The 17,625-nt window shown below is 37.4% G+C and overlaps 1 protein-coding gene across 1 annotated transcript in view; it reads right to left on the reverse strand.

Moving 5' to 3' along the window:
• The window catches only part of LOC122794891 (L-gulonolactone oxidase-like), a 1,553,580-nt gene that overhangs the window by 960,319 nt on the left and 575,636 nt on the right, over positions 1 to 17,625 (reverse strand). Inside the window, exon 5 of the mRNA XM_044063489.1 lies at positions 9,039 to 9,129. Coding sequence (XP_043919424.1) covers positions 9,039 to 9,129 — 91 coding nt within the window. The remainder of the gene's footprint in view (positions 1 to 9,038; positions 9,130 to 17,625) is intronic.

Genomic DNA, 17,625 nt, shown 5'->3' on the forward strand with positions numbered 1-17,625 from the left:
AAGTAATAGTTGCAATACATGTATTCCTCTTCACAGATATGATTGAATGTGCACGCATAGCCAAATGGAAACAATGTCACCATCACTTCCGCTTTGTTGGAAGCAAAATTATCCATTAAATATATATAAAACAATTACTTAACATCTTCTGAATTATTTAAACTAAACTTATAATTTTGTAGTCTGGGATGAAGGATTTTGTTGTAGCTTGATGTGCATCACAATGCTTAACTGACCGTTAATTGACATATCTTTAGTGAACAGTATCAAGCAAAAATATTACTTTGACCATTTCAGTTTGGTACAACTCAAGAATTGGCATACACACACACACACACATATATATATATATATATATATATATATATATATACAGATCTAGGAAGTCCGAATACAAAATTATTGAACACACTTTAACAAAAGCATTTTCCCCGAAAAAGTGCTTTTGTTAAATTTTGTTTTAAAAAAAAAACATGAAACCTACTGCTATACAGGGGGGCAAGCTCCCCTGCAACCCCCAGTTTGGGGAGCTGCACCCACCACACCCTCCATACTTTAATATTCTCACTCCAAGGTCGCACTACAGTGGGGAAAAGGGAATTTTCCCTTATCCGCACCGTAGTGCGACTGGTACAACAAGCATACTTATCCAAAAGTGCAGCTTCGGTGAGCAGCACTTTCGGTTAAGTATGCTCAGCGATTTATGTTTCGGTGGAAAGTGCAGTCAGGGATCTGTACGGATACTATATACACACATATATATATATATATATATATATATATATATATATATATATATATATATATATATGTATATATATATATGTATATATATATATATATATATATATATATATATATATATATATATATATATGTATATATATGTGTGTGTGTGTGTGTGTGTGTGTGTGTACAGTGGATATAAAAAGTTTACACACCCCTGTTAAAATGCCAGGCATTTGTTATATAAAAAAATGAGACCACAATAGATCATTTCAAAGATTTTTCTACCTTTAATGTGACCTATATCCTGGCAATTCAATTGACAAATAAACCTGTTAGGGGAAAAAATATAAAAAATAAAAAACATACAATACGCTGGTTGCATAAGTGTGCACACCCTTAAACTAATATTTTGTTGTGTGTGCACACACTTAAACTAATAATTTGTTGAAACACCTTTTGATTTAATTACAGCATTCAGTCTTCTTCGGTAGGAGTCTATCAGCATGGCACATCTTGACTTAGTAATATTTGCCCTCTCTTCCTTGCAAAAGCACTCCAAATCTGTCAGATTGTGAGGGCATCTCTTGTGCACAGCCCTCTCAATAACCCCTCATATTTTTTATTGAATTTAGGTCTGGGGCTCTGGCTGGGCCATTCCAAAACTTTAATTTTCTTCTAGTCAAGTCATTCCTTTGTTGAGTTGGATGTATGCTTGGTGTCATTGTCATGTTGAAAGGTGAAATTCTTCTTCATCTTCAGCTTTCTAGCAGATACCTGAAGGTTTTGGGTCAAAAGTGACTGATATCTGGAACTGTTCATAATTCCTTACACGTTATACTAAAACCACAGTTCCAGCTGAAGAAAAGCAACCCAAAAGCATTATACTGCCACCATCATGCTTCACCGTGTGGATGGTGTTCTTTTGGTGACGTGAAGTGTTGTTTTTGCGCCAAACATACCTTTTGGAATTCTGACCAAAAAGTTCAACCTTGATGTCATCAGACCATAACACATTTTCCCACATGCTTTTGGGAGTCTTGATGTATTGTTTTGCAAATTTTAGCTGGTCCTTGATGTTTTTCTGTGTAAGAACAGGCTTCTGTCTTGCAACCCTACCCCATAGTCCAGACATATGGAGAATACTGGAGATCATTGTCACATGTAGTACACAACCAGTACTTGCTAGAAATTCCTGTAGCAACTTCAGAGTTGCTGTAGGTCTCTTGGCAGTCTCCCTGACCAGTTTTTGTCTTGTTTTTCATTAATTTTGGAAGGACGTCCAGTTCTTTGCAACAACACTGTTGTCCCATATTTTCTCCACTTTTTGATGATTGTTTTCACTGTGTTCCATGGTATATCCAATGCTGTGGAAATTTTTTGTACCCTTCTCCTGACTGATACCTATCAACAATGAGATCCCTTTGATGCTTTGTAAGCTCTCTGTGAACCATGGCTTTTGCAGTAGCAGGCAACTGAGGAAATGTCAGGAAAATCCTACTAGGACAGATGAACTTTGTTTGGGGTTAATCAGAGTCACTTTAATTGATAGCAGGTGTATACCCACGAAGACTGAATGCTATAATTAAATCAAAAGGTGCTTCAACAAAGTATTAGTTTAAAGGTGTGCAAACACAACAAAGTATTAGTTTAAGGGTGTGCAAAATTATGCAACCAGTGTATTGTAAATGTTCTATTTTTTATATTTTTTCCCTAACAGATTTGTTTGTTTTTCAATTGAATTGTACAGGCTATAGATCACATTAAAGGTGGGAAAAGTTTTGAAATGATTTATTGTGGTCTCATTATTTTATATCAGAGAAACCTGGCATTTTAACAGTGATGTGTAAACTTTTTATATCCACTATATCTATGGGTCTACTTCGACCCATCAACATTACAGTTAATCGAAGCTCACTTACATGATCAAAGTTCTTCAAAACTTCAGTTATCCAAAAGCACAGACTGCAGAAATCCTTTCCCTGTGAAAGGAACCACTTTACCACCACAAGAAAAAACCTACACAGACCAAAACTAAACCCACAAAAGTGGGGGGGCTTCAACCCCCACACCCTCCATGTGGGGGCATTGCCAGCCACACCACCCCTACTTAAATATTCCAACTCTGAGATCACACTACATTGAAGAAAGGCAAAGTTTACCATGGTGGTGAAGTGGTTCCTTTCGCAGGGAAAGGATTTCTGCAGTCTGTGCTTTCTGATAACTGAAGTTTTGAAGAACTTTGGTCATGTAAGTGAGCTTTCTGGACTTCATCAGTACCAACTCTCTGGACCAGTTATTCCACTTCCCAGCTGGGGCAATAAAATACTGGACTTGGTCCTTACCAGTATGGTGCAGACTGTAACTTCCTTCCTGGATGAATCAGACCATAGTTCATTCACATTCACCTTAAGACTGAAGCCAGAATCATCACCCACTTCTTTAGTGTTCATAGAATTTGCCAAGGCTAACCTGGTAAAGCTGAGTGATACGCTGGCTAAATTCAAGTCCCCCTTCCATCTTGATGACCCCACTGCTTGTGTGAAATCCTTTACTGACAAATACTATGCACAATGGAAATAGCCACATAGGTGCAAAATGGCATTAAGTTAAGGTCTTTGCCTCCTATGCTTAAGGTAGAAGGTTTGATCCTGATCGCAGGCCAGTTCATATATGGAATTTGGATGGATATACATACTATATTTGAGAGATGGTGACAAGAAAGTGGCAGGGGGCAATAAAAGAAGGTGAAGAATAAATGAAAGTTATGTTTAGTTCAAATTATGGAGTTAGGAATGAGAAAATGAAAATAACCCTTTCCCGTTCCTCCCACCTTCCAAAACATGCTGGCTGTTTGCACCTCAAACTTATCTAAAGAATTGAATAGAATTGTGGGCAGCAGCACAGACTCTAGGTAGCACCTATCAGGGAATAATTTTATAGATCAGCAACTTAAGCACCTACTGTGGTGCACAGTATCCTCTGGATAGGAGAACATGGATCACAACCTGCACTTCATGTTGATGGCAGTTGGATTAACAAAGAACAAGGCATCAGAGGCACTCTACTAGCTTCTGGAAAGTGACTTAGCAGATGGCACAAAGCAACTCTTCCAGGCTACAAGGAAAAAGACAGAAAGATAAAGAATCTAGTCATTAGACAACCTACATAAAGGGTGAACAAGGCATCAGAGACACTCTACTAGCTTCTGGAAAGTGACTTAGCAGATGGTACAAAGCAACTCTTCCAGGCTACAAGGAAAAAGACAGAAAGATAAAGAATCTAGTCATTAGACAACCTACATAAAGGGTGACAGCAACAACCCGCTCACCAGTCCACAGGACATCAAGGATAGATGGAATATATACTCCCTGCAGCTTCTGACTGAGGAACACCTCACAGAAATGGTACTTCCTCCCTCATGGCCTACAATGATAGAGGAAGAACACCTAACCCTAGGAGAAGTAAGAACGGCAATAAGAAAAATTAAGTCAGGGAAACCAGCATGTTCAGCTGAGGTCACAGCAGTCATATTCAAGATGTAGGATGATTTACGGGAGAAACAACTGCAGAAGGTAATCAAAGAAGTATGGAGAGAAAGGTGTATCCCAGATGACTGGAGAATAAACATTATAGTGCCAGGGTAGAAGAACAAGGGGGACATTCACAACTTTGGGAAACAGAGAGGTCTCAAACGCATGTCACATTGTACAAAAGTGCTAGAAAACATGACTGATGAATATGCCGAGTAAAAGAAAGTAGGATGATTTGAACAGTTCAGACTCAGATCAGGATGCAACACAACCAACCTGATATTTGCAGTTAGACAGGTAGTGGAGAAGAATTTAGGGATGTAGAAAGATTCCAACTGAACATTCCTAGACTTGTATAGAGCATGTGACAAGATCACAAGAAAGCTGATTTTGGCAGTCCTGGAATGATCTGAGGTCCATAAACATTTACCATATTATTGTAGGTTATGTACAAGGACCCAATTACATATGTATGAGCAGTGTTTGGACTCACAGAGGGTCTCCTAGTGGGGGGGGGGGGCATCAGTGTTCAGCTCTGCACTTACTGCTGTTCATATTGGAAATGGACTACATTGGTAGACAGAATAGATGGAACAGATCAACAAAGCTGCTCTATGCAGACGATGTAGCATTACAGGCACAATCTGATTAAGAACATCAGCAAATGATAGGAGAACAGAATGCAAAATTGAAGGCATATAGGATTAAATTGATTACAGACAACACAGTTGTCCTGGCAGCAAAATGGGTGAAATTAGAAGAAGCTGAAAATTGAGAAATAACAGAAAATAGGCGAAGAAGTTAATAGCTACAGACATCTGAGAGAGGTGACTGAGGAAAAGGTAAATCTGAATAAGGAGGTTAAAGCTAGAATCAGAGGGGCTGTAGGACCACAACGTGTAAGGGGTTGTTTTTAATAGAAGAATACCAAAAAAATGTGAAAAATAAGGTGAACAAAACAGTGGTAAGACTAGTACAAATGTATGGTACAAATACCTGGATGGTGATGGCAGAGCAGTTATGAAAGCTAGAGGTGATGGAGATAAAGTGCCTAAGATGGGTGGTAGGATGCACACTGTGGGACAGACGAGGAAATGAGGAGTGTCTCTAGATCACCATGTAGCCACTATTGTAAGGAAGTCTTTTCACTACACAGCTTATATCTACAGGTATTCCATCCAAATCCAGGAGTGTAGCATGCCACTGTCCTTGTCTGTCATCATGCTAGTCATTGAATATACTGTCTCATTTTGTATGCATCTGTCCATACATTTGTCATGACTGGCTCAACCACAACAGTTACTCACTAAAATAAATCGAGGGCCTAAATTGCATAAATATATAGACCATCTCAAAGCCTTGTCCCTCTCCTCTGTAACATACAGGCTTCTAAGTGACAACCTCTATATTGCATATGGAGTCAGTCCCTATTTATCAGACCTATTAAACATTTGCAAATCCAGTAGTTAGAGTGAACACGCACTCAAGGGATCTCAGTCTCTTTTGCAAAAAAAATAGAAGACATTGGAGAGATATTTATTATTTATAACTGAGCATAAAATAAATTACTTCTCTTACTATGTTAAATCATAATTTGGATGAATGGATGGGAAACCATAAGTATGATTAAGTCACACCCCTAACAACACTGTTCAGTCTCAGTCTCCATACAAGTTTTGTACCAAGTTAATGGAGACAGCTACAGTCAAACCAATAACAAAGGACCCTGGCTGACTCAGTTTGCAGATGACTGCAAACTAGGAGCAGCCATTGCATCTAAATAATGTAGTCATCTTGCAGGAAAGTCTGTCCCAAATATATAACTGGTGCCAAACTCATGGACTGAAACTAAATGCCAAAAAATGCATTATATATCATTTAGGAAGCCATCTACCCCAAAGAACCACTGCATTGACATTGCACCCCTAAGAGTTGACCCAGTTTTTCTAAATTTGGGAATTTATGTGGAAAGAGACTTAACTTTTGGCTAACATGTGTCCATTACTGTAAGAAAGTGGTTTCATATTGTATAGCTTATAAAAAAGGGATTGTGTCTAGATCTAGGGATGTCATTGCCCTTATTAGGCCAACCATTGAATATAATGCCTCCTTTGCCATATATCTTTCCAGACACATGCAACAAATGGAATGCCCACAGAGATACCTTAATAAAAGGATACAAGGCCTAAACAACATGCCCTATATGGACTGAGTCAAGCCCTGCCACTCTACACTGTATGCTGAAAACTGCTAAGAGGTGACCTGCTTTTGGCATACAAGGCATCCTCTCACCCATTACTGATGGATCTACTGCACATCAACAAGTCAATTGGCACTATAAATACTCAGTCTAGGAATCTAACATCTTAAACAACATCAACAGAACAGTTTGGAGGAACAGGTATATCTTGGAGAACATACTGCTGTTCTGGAACAGACTACCCATCAACATAAAACAAAATTCATCCCTGTTCATATTCAAGCACAACTTACATCTATGGATAGGAAGCAGAAAATTCACCCAATGACTGTTCCCTGTACTAGTAATTGCAGAGGCAGTTCCTAAATGCTTTATCCCATGCATGAGTTCTCTCAAATTATTTATATTATGGTCCCAGTTATCCTCATTAGGAGTAATATATAATTATCAACCATGGGATGGGTAAGGCCAATCTCTAACCAAATGGGTAGGTTAAGTTGAGCACAAAAATGGAAATTGGCCAGGTTTAAAATGACCCACAAAGGCAGTTAATCTAGTATTTACCTATGAACCTATATCCCCCATGGATTGAGGCAACAATTAAATGCCCTAATAGATAGTTGTTCTGCCTATATCTGGGCTATTCATACACAAAAGGACTATTACCTACCATTTGAATGCAAGACTGGGATTCTTAAGATCCTCACAGATCAACAGCCTAGTAGGTATGTATAAACCCATGAAAAAGATTGAAGGAGAGTAATGTTAGTGCTGATAGTTTAAATTTCCTCTTCAGTGTTGGTTCAATAATAAATATAAGCAAGTTATTAATAAAAAGATTGTCATAGGCAAATGAATGGAGATGTCAAATAGCACAAAATATTCAGAAAATATATACATTTTGATATTTTAAGATGGAATATTTTGCTGTGATAAAGCCAAGTTAACACATCTCATCATTTTAAAATAAAAAAAGAAAATCAAAATTGAAAACATATTCCAACAGCCAAAATGTGTAAAACATCTGCCATAGATACATTTATTAACAAAGGCATTACATAAAACCAGTGAATAAAAACTGAATGAAATCAGCATGATCTCAAAAAATAATGGTTTTTGAAACCTCAAAGAAATACAGAAACCATCAAAGCAAATTCATTTTCAGATGTGAAAGCATTTTTCGGGGATTGTGACAAGCAGTGGAACTGACTATAGTCACTCAAGCATCAGATCTGGAAGTAATTCTTTACAAAAGAACAATTGAAAAAAATGGTGGAATGAAGCTAATGTAGGTCACCAAAAAATGTATTAATCCATCTATAAGCAAACTAAATTGATAAAACAAGTTTTTATTCTCATATAGAAGCAGTTAATGTTCTGGTTAAATTTTTTTCAAAGTATGCTTTTTCTCTGCTACTTTTACCATTCAAGCTGAATAAAATGTATACTTCTTTAGTTTTGTCTTTTAATATTTTGTATACACGATGAAATAACTGACAGTCATGTTAAAATAACGGGAAATATTTCCATGCTATGTCATGATTCATGGTAAGCTTTCTATACTGTAAACTATGGCTAGTTTAACTAAAAAAAATCTATCTATCTATATATCTATGTATATATATATATATATATATATATATATATATATATATATATATATATATATATTTATATATATGTTTTATTTATTTATTTATTTTATATTTGTTTACCAGGTTAGACTGACTGGGTCGGTGGCCCTTTTCAGCAGAGACCCGGAGGAGGGGGAGCCCCCCAAAAAAATAACAGAAAGAACAAATTAAAAAAAAATAGATAAACAGAAGAGTAATAAAAGTAAACATTGTACAATAATTAAATAAAACCATGTTATATATATAAATCATTATATATATATATATATATATATATATATATATATATATATATATAAATCATTATTTATATATATATATATATATATATATATATATATATATATATTTATATATATATATATATATATCTACATCCATATCCATATACACACACACACACACATATATATATATATATATATATATATATATATATATATATTTATATGTATATAAATATATACATACATATATTTATATACATACATGTCTATAATCTATATATCTATATCTATATCTATCTATATATCTATATCTATCTATATATCTATATCTATCTATCTATCTATATCTATCTATCTATCTATATCTATCTATATATCTATATCTATCTATATATCTATATATATATATATATATATATATATATATATATATATATATATATATACTCAGGTACAATATGGCAGGGGTGACTTCTTTTACTGCATAATCTGTTTTACTGTTCTGGCTTTTGAATATTTTTCTCAAATTTCTGTATGCTTTTCCTACACAGGTCTCTATTTAGACTGTTCAGAGATTCAGCAATGAACTGGCATAGTTAGATTTCAAACATGGATAATTACATCATGATTTAAAATACTGCAGCAGTTAATTAGTTTATACCATATGATGTACAGAATAGATGATATGATGATATCTTATTATGATATATTTTTTTACCTGTGTTCCAAGAATGCCATGCTGGATACCGGTATTGTGAGTTCCGGTCCCAATAATTCCTGCAGCTGTAACATCAGAAACTGCACCTAGGCTGAAAACAAATTAATATTTTATTGATAGCATTAACAAAATAATTCTTATTTTTCTACAGTTAACAGATGAATAACAAAATATTTTTTTTATAAATACTTTGAAAATGAGCATGCCTTCCACATAGTAAATAGGCAGGGAAAAAAACAGTCCTGACTTCTGATGATGAGATCATAAAATTTTGTCTATTAAGAAATTCCATTCATTCATCATAACTTATATTACATTTATTATGTATAATACTTTCAGTTGTCTTCTTTAGTGTACATGTATTAAAAATGTAAGGCGATGTCTCAGTGAGTAAAAATTATACATAACTATCATAGGTTTAGTTTCCAGAGCTCAGCTTCATTTTTCTAAGAAATATATATCAGTGCCACTATAAATGGGTTTCATGAATTTCAAAGAAAAAAGTACAGAGGTTTCACGTTTAAATATTCGTGTGATGAAATCAAATTCCTTGACGTCATGATGAAGAAAACTGAGTTAATTCATTTAGCAACTAGTATTTATAGGAAACCTACCAGAAAGAATAACTTACTACATAGGAGCAGTATGCACCCTAGGCATGTTACCCGCAATGTTATTAAAGGGCAAATCTATAGTCATAAGACACCATAACAATAATGAACAATTAGTAACAGCGCTTGAGTCCCTGAAAATGGAGTCTTTAGACAGAGGATATAAAGAACAAGATATTAAGAAATGCATGTCCAATGCTTTTAAGGAAAGAGAGGGCAAATGTAGGCCCTGTTATGCTGATACACCTTGTACTGAAGGTGCTCACACACACGAAGGGAAAGGATTGATTAGATTCCCCTTAACATATTCTTCTGATGTATACAGTGTTTGTGATATTATTAAAAGGAATTGGGATATCTTGGATACTGTGGACGAATTAAAAAATGTCATAGATAAGGTTCCACATTTTTCTTTTAAGAACAATAAATCATTAACAAGGCATTTATATTATAATAATTTGGCTTGTAATAAGGTTTTGACATCATATAGGAATGGTACTTTTAAATGTAGGAATTGTGCAGCATGCAAATTTATTCATGCAGGTTTTAATTATATACATCCTAGTATGCATTGTAGGGTAGAAACAGACTTTTATGCTGATTGTAGGACCCAAAATATCATTTATTTTAGTTATTGTATTTATTGTCATGCTTTTTATATAGGAATGAGTAATAGACAGTTGAAAGATAGGATTTTGGAACATCAAAGAGATATCAGAAACAGAAAAGATACTAATGCCCTTGCTAAGCATATACCTAATCATGGAGCAGACCATAGTTTTAGGTTCTTAGTACTTGAGATTATTTGTGAGAATTTAAGAGCGGGGGACATTAGGAACCTGACAGAATCCGCTGAACAAAAGTGGATTCTGTCTTTAAATGCTGACAAAGCACCAGGTCTCAATGAAGTTGTCTCCCTTAAACCATTTTTGAAGGCTAGACCTCTGAAGCATTGATTATAAGAATGTTTATACTATATATATATATATATATATATATATATATATATATATATATATATATATATATATATATATATCTACACTCTATTATCTTGCTTGTATATATTTTTGTCTTGGTTCCTTTAAGAACACGAATGGTCTCTTAATTGATTGATTTATTTTATTTGCTATATAAGTGCTTTGGATGTATTTTGTAATCAGTCTGATGAAGCGGTGATAGCATACCGTGAAAGCACTTACTCTGTTTTATTTATTTTTATGTATTAAACTTTTTTACTTGCATTTTACCTGCAGCTGTGTCGGTTCTGGTACTATTATCTGTTCATTCTTTGCCCAGTTATGCCTGGAAGTCTCTGACTCAAACAATCCTCCCCAAAGAGCGTTTATTCTTTAATCTGGTTTTGATTTTTATTCACTGTAATATTTTGCACACTTTACCTAGATTCCTTTGGCAAAAACAAAGTGCCCACAAATTATCACACAGGTGGTAATCCATTAAGTACAGAAGAAGTAATTAGGGACCCAAGTTGATAGCAATCTCTCATTTGACAATCACGTGGCCAAAGTGGTTAGAAAAACATTTTATATAGCCCACCTAATCATGAAGGGATTCACATCTAGATCAGGGGAGGTCATCGTGCGTCTTTACTCATCCCTCATCAGGCCCATAATTGAGTACAATGCCCCTTTTGGGATGTACCTTACCAGACACCTGCAGCAACTGGAAAGACCCCAAGAGTACCTCACCAAGAGGATCAAAGGGCTCAAACAGATGCCTTATGCTGCCCGATTAAAGAAACTCCAGCTCTACTCAGTGGCATATTGCCTGCTCAGAGGCGATCTGTGCCTGACGTATAAAGCCATGTCCAACCCAGAATTAATGTACATGCTGCACCTCAGAAAATCCAAATCCCATCGAGCTTCGCGCTCGAGAGACTTGAACCTCAGCACTGAAATAAATAGGACATGCTGGAGGGACAGATTCATAACCCAGAGGCTCCCTTCACTCTGGAATAAAATCCCAGTCCAGGTTAGGCAGAGTCCCTTATTGACTCTCTTCAAGAGGAATCTTGATGAGTGGATGGGAGATCGTAGGTTTACCCCAGGTATCACTTCTGTGTCACTGTTAGACAGAGGCACAGTATACTAACCTCGAAAAAGGGCATAGCAAAATTAATTTAAAATGGGTGGTGAAAGCCAAACACACTCTGGCTAGGCTTATAAATGCCCTAGGGCAGATAGCCTAGTATGAACCTATGAACCTATGAACCTAAATGTACCTCCCCATCCCAATACTTGTTTATTCCTCTTCTTCATTCTGGTATTTCTGTCATGATAACTTATATCCATTTTAGCTCTCTTGCCTGACTAACTAGGACATTATTATACCACATCATTGTTTATTTCAGCCTGTAATTACCCTGCACTTTATCAGAACCTACCTCATCCTTACTCTTTATCAACTGATGCCACAATCTAATTTCCTCTTCTCTTTGCTCCAATGCCAGAATATGGAATGCCCCCTCTAACATATGCTTTTGTTGCACTTAGTGAGGGAACCTATCTGGACTACTGCTCAAACTGCTCTTTTTGGAACAGGCAATGTAACTCATCCAATAGAGCCTGTTTTAATCTATGTCCCTTGTCTCCCACAAATAACTGCCAGAATATCTGCATCCATTACGTAAGCACAGCCATTTCCTTAGCACCTTTCATTTAATCTAATCAGCATTCCCTACCAACATGTCTCATGACTAGTGCAGCTGCACTACAGTCATATGAATGTTGATATTTGCAATCCACAGTCTCTCAAGGATGTTCACCATTACCAATAAGTCTGGCAGTTGGCACAGAGGATTAAGTCAGAAGTTCATGGAACACAGGTAAATATTATGCTAGCTGCCTTTTTGGGCATTTTAAGCCTAGACAATAGCCATTTTTGGTGCTTGAATTAACTTATTGCATTTGGTGTTAGATTAGCTTTACCCATCCCATGGTTTAGAATTATATATTACCCTTAGTGGTGAGCTCTACTTCATGTGATATAGGGTTTGATTCCCTCAGCAGTTATTTGTCTACTGTCTGACCTTGAGCAAGTCACTTGACCAGACAGTGTTTGGTGGCAACTGGGAACTGTGGCTAGGCTCCACAATGGTCCTGTGGACTGAAAGACTAGTAACTGCCTATAAAGTCTAATGAACTGCTTGGTCTTCAGCCCTTCCATAACAACATCATCATCTCTTGCTTAACTCACTTTAAATACTCTCCCAGTGATACCCACAACATACATTAGCCACATAAACTAACTGTGTCAACACATAGAACTGTGGCACTTGGATCAGTTCCCAGTGGAAAAAGCTTTCCACCTATTAAGCATACTCTTGATCTTCCCTAACACTTCTCCACCGTCAGTCTTAAATGAGTGCTCTACCATCTTCATTATGTAGACATTTAAGTATATCATGCTGTCATATCCCCATAGTCTCAGAAATTGTCAGTTCCAGCATAATCTCGACCCTCTGTGTTAAAGCTCACAAATTAAATAAATTAACATTGTAGACCAGCAGCTAACCAGTCTTACGCTGTATCTCTCATCTTCTTTCTTTTTGGCTTTTCCTGGTTAAGGGTCACCACAGTGGAACTCTGGTCCGCTAATGATTGGCAGTGGATTTTTTTATGGTGCCAAGTTGCCAGCCCGATGCCCAACCTTCAGCGAAGGCATGCCCATTGACACATGTCTTTCAGAGACCACTCGACCATGGGGAGGACATGCAGACTCCACATGAAAATCAAACAGGACAACCTCTTGCTGTGAGGCAACAACGCTACCGCTTCACGCTGTATCTCTCATAATGTTGCCATATCCCTATGGGGTTAGGCAGCATTATTTTTATGTGTGAACCTCCCCATCTTTATACTTCTAAAGAAATGAAGTGAGGATGTTTCAGACAGTGCGCTGCTAGAACTGGACTGCACAGCAGCCCTGGGTTTGCTTCCTATAGCCTCATTTTGCTTACCGTATGACTGTGAGCAATAAACTTAACCAGACATTGCTTCCAGGTCATCCCTATAAAGAGATTGTGATTTCAGCTGGTTCATATAGTTAACAAATGGTTACTTTACTTATTCCAGTATTCCTTATTGTCACTGACAATGGATCATAGTAACAAGGCAAATAAGAATGGAGAAAGATGGCAGACTTATATGATGCATCTAAATAGCTGGAACTCTTCTGGCAGCTGTTCTTGAATTTTCACTAAGTAAGCCTTCTCAACATGGACCAAAATTACTGACAACCATTTTATCAATTAATGTAAATAAAAGACATCCAACACAGCATGTTTTTTTGTCATCCTGTCTCCTTGTCTGAGTTACTGGGCCAGAAACAAAGCTGCTTGTTTTATTCATTTGAATACTACCCAAGATCCTTGTGCATATGTTGCACTATGTTCTTTACAGCATCACAGTAGACACGTATGCAAAGCCCTAGCACAAAACGTACTAACACAAATGTTAATATAACAGAGCAGGATAGAACGAGTGAAAGACAGCTGCCAGCATTCAGTGCTCATGCCATAAGTCTGCATGTCACTGCTTAGCAATACCGCTAATATTCAGAAAAAACATCTAAATCCTGTTTTGCATATATCATGTCGAGTGGGCTGATGGTGCTTGCTGTAGCCCTTGCATTATTCCTCCCTCCATCCTTTTCAGAAAATCAGTTATATTGACAGAGAAGGTATATAATTTGCTTATAATTCCTGGACCTGTGGAACTTAAGAAATACTTTAACAAACCACTCCAAAGCTGGCTTAAAATGCTCACACCTCATTATAAGGAGATGATGTTTTTTTTTTTTTTCTGTTTTTCTGAAGACATTCTGAGTATTGGTGGTATTCAGTCTTGTCCTAGATCTACAGTCTGGAATGTGATTGTCTATGGACCTAATAATGTTCATGGAACTGCATGCATAATTTTAACATAATTCAAATAAATGTATGCAAACTTATACTGGATAGTCACTCCACTACCATATCCAAAAGGCTTTCTTATAGCGTTTGAAATATAATTTCAGTTTTACATTAAAAAGGCTGTAATAATTTCACAGGAGTACAATATGATACATTTTGGCAGAAGGTCTAGATTTATTTGTTATTGTCTAGTAAAAATCTCTGTCAGGCTCTCTTCAGTTTCCACATTCATCTGAGTTAGATTCAGTTGTAGCAATTATAAAAGTCAACAAAGTTACATCGATCACCTTTGAATGTTTCAGCAGCAGCCTGATTCATCTGAAGGCACTAAACGCTGACTAAACTTTAGCCTTTCATCCACACACATGTGATCTAACGTTTCCTCTGACAAGTGACAATATCCCCCAGATTTACTAAACTTCCATGCAGGACTAGCTTAGTCCTGCATGGAAGCACCCGTTTAGGAGCAGAACGGCAGCACACCATGCCTATTAATAAGGCACGCTGCCCGAGCTCCTAGGCTTACACGGAGCATGTATGAGTGCAGGGGGCATGTCTGAGAGCAGAGCTCTCAAAATAAACATGCCCCTGCAATGTAGAGCAGCAGAAAGTGGTAAAAAATGAGCGACACCGCTCATAGGTGCCAGCATATCCCCACCAATAGTTACCCATGTGTACAACAGCAACAGTACATAAAAATTAAGTGAAGAAACCCCTTCATTGTCTTTTAAAAATCCAAGTACAGCTAACTGTAGTTGCACGAGTGTGCCTATCACTTAGCTACGGTTAAAGCAGCTTAAAAGGCTGAAGAGGATAACAAGGAAGATATATGCAAATGAAGCAGTTCAGCAATAGTGTAGTGTGCAGAGCATTCACCTAATGAGCAAGAGTTCCCGGGTCGAGTCTCACTGCAGCACAGTCTATTTTACATGGCAAAGCACATTATAACCAATATTTTTGTTGCAAAACCCCCTACATAACATATATTTATGAAATGGAGTAGTGCAGGAAATGCACATGTGAAGTGTCAGCGTCATAATGAATAAGGCACTAGTAAGCAGGTTTAAGCACAATTAAGCAGTAGTAAGCATATGTAAGCACTAGTAAGCATGTTTAAGTGAGTTGGCGGAGGGGTAAGCAGTGCCTACACATGTGAAGCAATGTAGAAGCTAACTGAGTGTAAGAAACTGTAACCGGAAGTTAGAATTGCTTACCACTGTGCAAACATGGGCAAACTGGCCTACAACTGCTTTAAAGTGCCTTAATCACTCTATATCCAATAGCCTGTGTTCTGCCCAGCAACATAGCTTCATAGGTTCATAGGTTGGTACTAGGCTATCAGCCTTAGGGCCTATACAAACCTAGCCATAACAATTCCCTGGCTATTTCTTCCCACACTATTTACTTCCCTGAACCCCTGTCTAGCAGGGCAACTGACGTGATCCCCGGGGTGAATTTCCTTTCTCCCATCCAATCGTCAAGGTTCCTTTTGAAGAGGACCAAAGAGGCACTCTGCTTGACATGTATGGGCAATCTATTCCAGAGTCTGGGGAGTCTCTGGGTCAGGAACCTATCCCACCAGCATGTCTTGTTTGTTGTGATGACAAGGTTTAGATCCCTGGAGCGTGTGGCTCTGAGGGATTGGGATTTCTTTAAGTGTAGCATGTCCAACAGCTCTGGGTTTGACATGGCCTTGTATGTTAAGCAAAGATCGCCTCTGAGTAGACGATATGTGGCAGAGTATAGCTGAAGTTTTTTAAGGCGGTCAGCGTAGGGCATCTGCTTTAGGCCTTTGATTCTTTCAGTGAGGTATTTCTGTGGCCTTTCCAGTTGTTGCAGATGTCTTGAGAGGTACATACCAAATGGGGCATTGTATTCTATAATGGGTCTAATGAGGGATGAGTACAGTGGGACAATGACCTCATTTTTTCTGGATGAAAAGCCCTTAGTGATGAGGTGTGCTACATAGAAGGATTTCCTGACTGTTGTGGCGATGTGGTTATCCAAGGTGAGACCACTGTCCACCTGTGTCCCTAAGTCTCTTATCAAACTTTCGGTGTTTAGTGTACTGCCACCTATATGGTAATTCATGGATACATGTTTTTTCCCAAAGGGGATAACTATACATTTCTTGGCATTTAGCCTGAGCCCATGGCTCTGACACCAAGCATCTCTTTCTGTAAGGCCCTTTTGTAGAGTATCCACATCATTTGAGGATTCAATAATGGCTCCCAGTTTGTAGTCATCTGCAAACTTTGTTATCCAGAGTCCCTTAGTGTTGGCCTGTATTTCAGAGAAGTAGATGCCAAACAAGAGCGGTCACAGGACTGAACCCTGATGTACTCCACTTGTCACTTGTCTGGAGCTGGATTTGGAGTCGGCTACGTTTACAGTGTGGGTTCTATCAGTAAGCCAGTTAGCAACCCACTGGGTGATGTAGGGATTAATGCCCAGCTTAATAGGTTTCAGAGTGGAGGATGGTGTCAAAGGCCTTGGCAAGGTCTAGATAGGCTGTGTGGACCACCTTACACTTGTCCATGGCTCTGGAGCCTAATCAAAATAAACAACTACTGCAAGGCTCAAATGCAGGACCCTGCACACCATAGACAACATGATTTACAACTAAGCCATGCCAGATATACATAAATCTGATGTATTCAGAAACATAACATCCAGCCTAGTCTTGCAACAGTACAGGAATGTATACCAACATCTTGATGTATGTGTGTGTGTAAATATATTAATATCTTAACAGATACAACATATCTATATCTGTAGATATATATGTAAATAGCTAGAAATATATACATATACATATGGCCATACATCTGTAGATAGCAATGGTACATTGACAAAAACAAATATGTCCACATGCACCATTAATGGGGTTGAGATGCCCCAAACAATATACGTCATGTACGAATAGGCACACCCCCCACCACAGTCAAACACGTTCGCCCTGCAATATGCTACCAAGTGTTACAGGTCCCATAAGCATGACCTGACATGACATGGGCACAAGATGTTAACAGTACTACAACCC

This window comes from Protopterus annectens, chromosome 2.part1, assembly GCF_019279795.1.
Source record: "Protopterus annectens isolate FY-2018-M chromosome 2.part1, PAN1.0, whole genome shotgun sequence".
Lineage (NCBI taxonomy): Eukaryota > Metazoa > Chordata > Ceratodontiformes > Protopteridae > Protopterus > Protopterus annectens.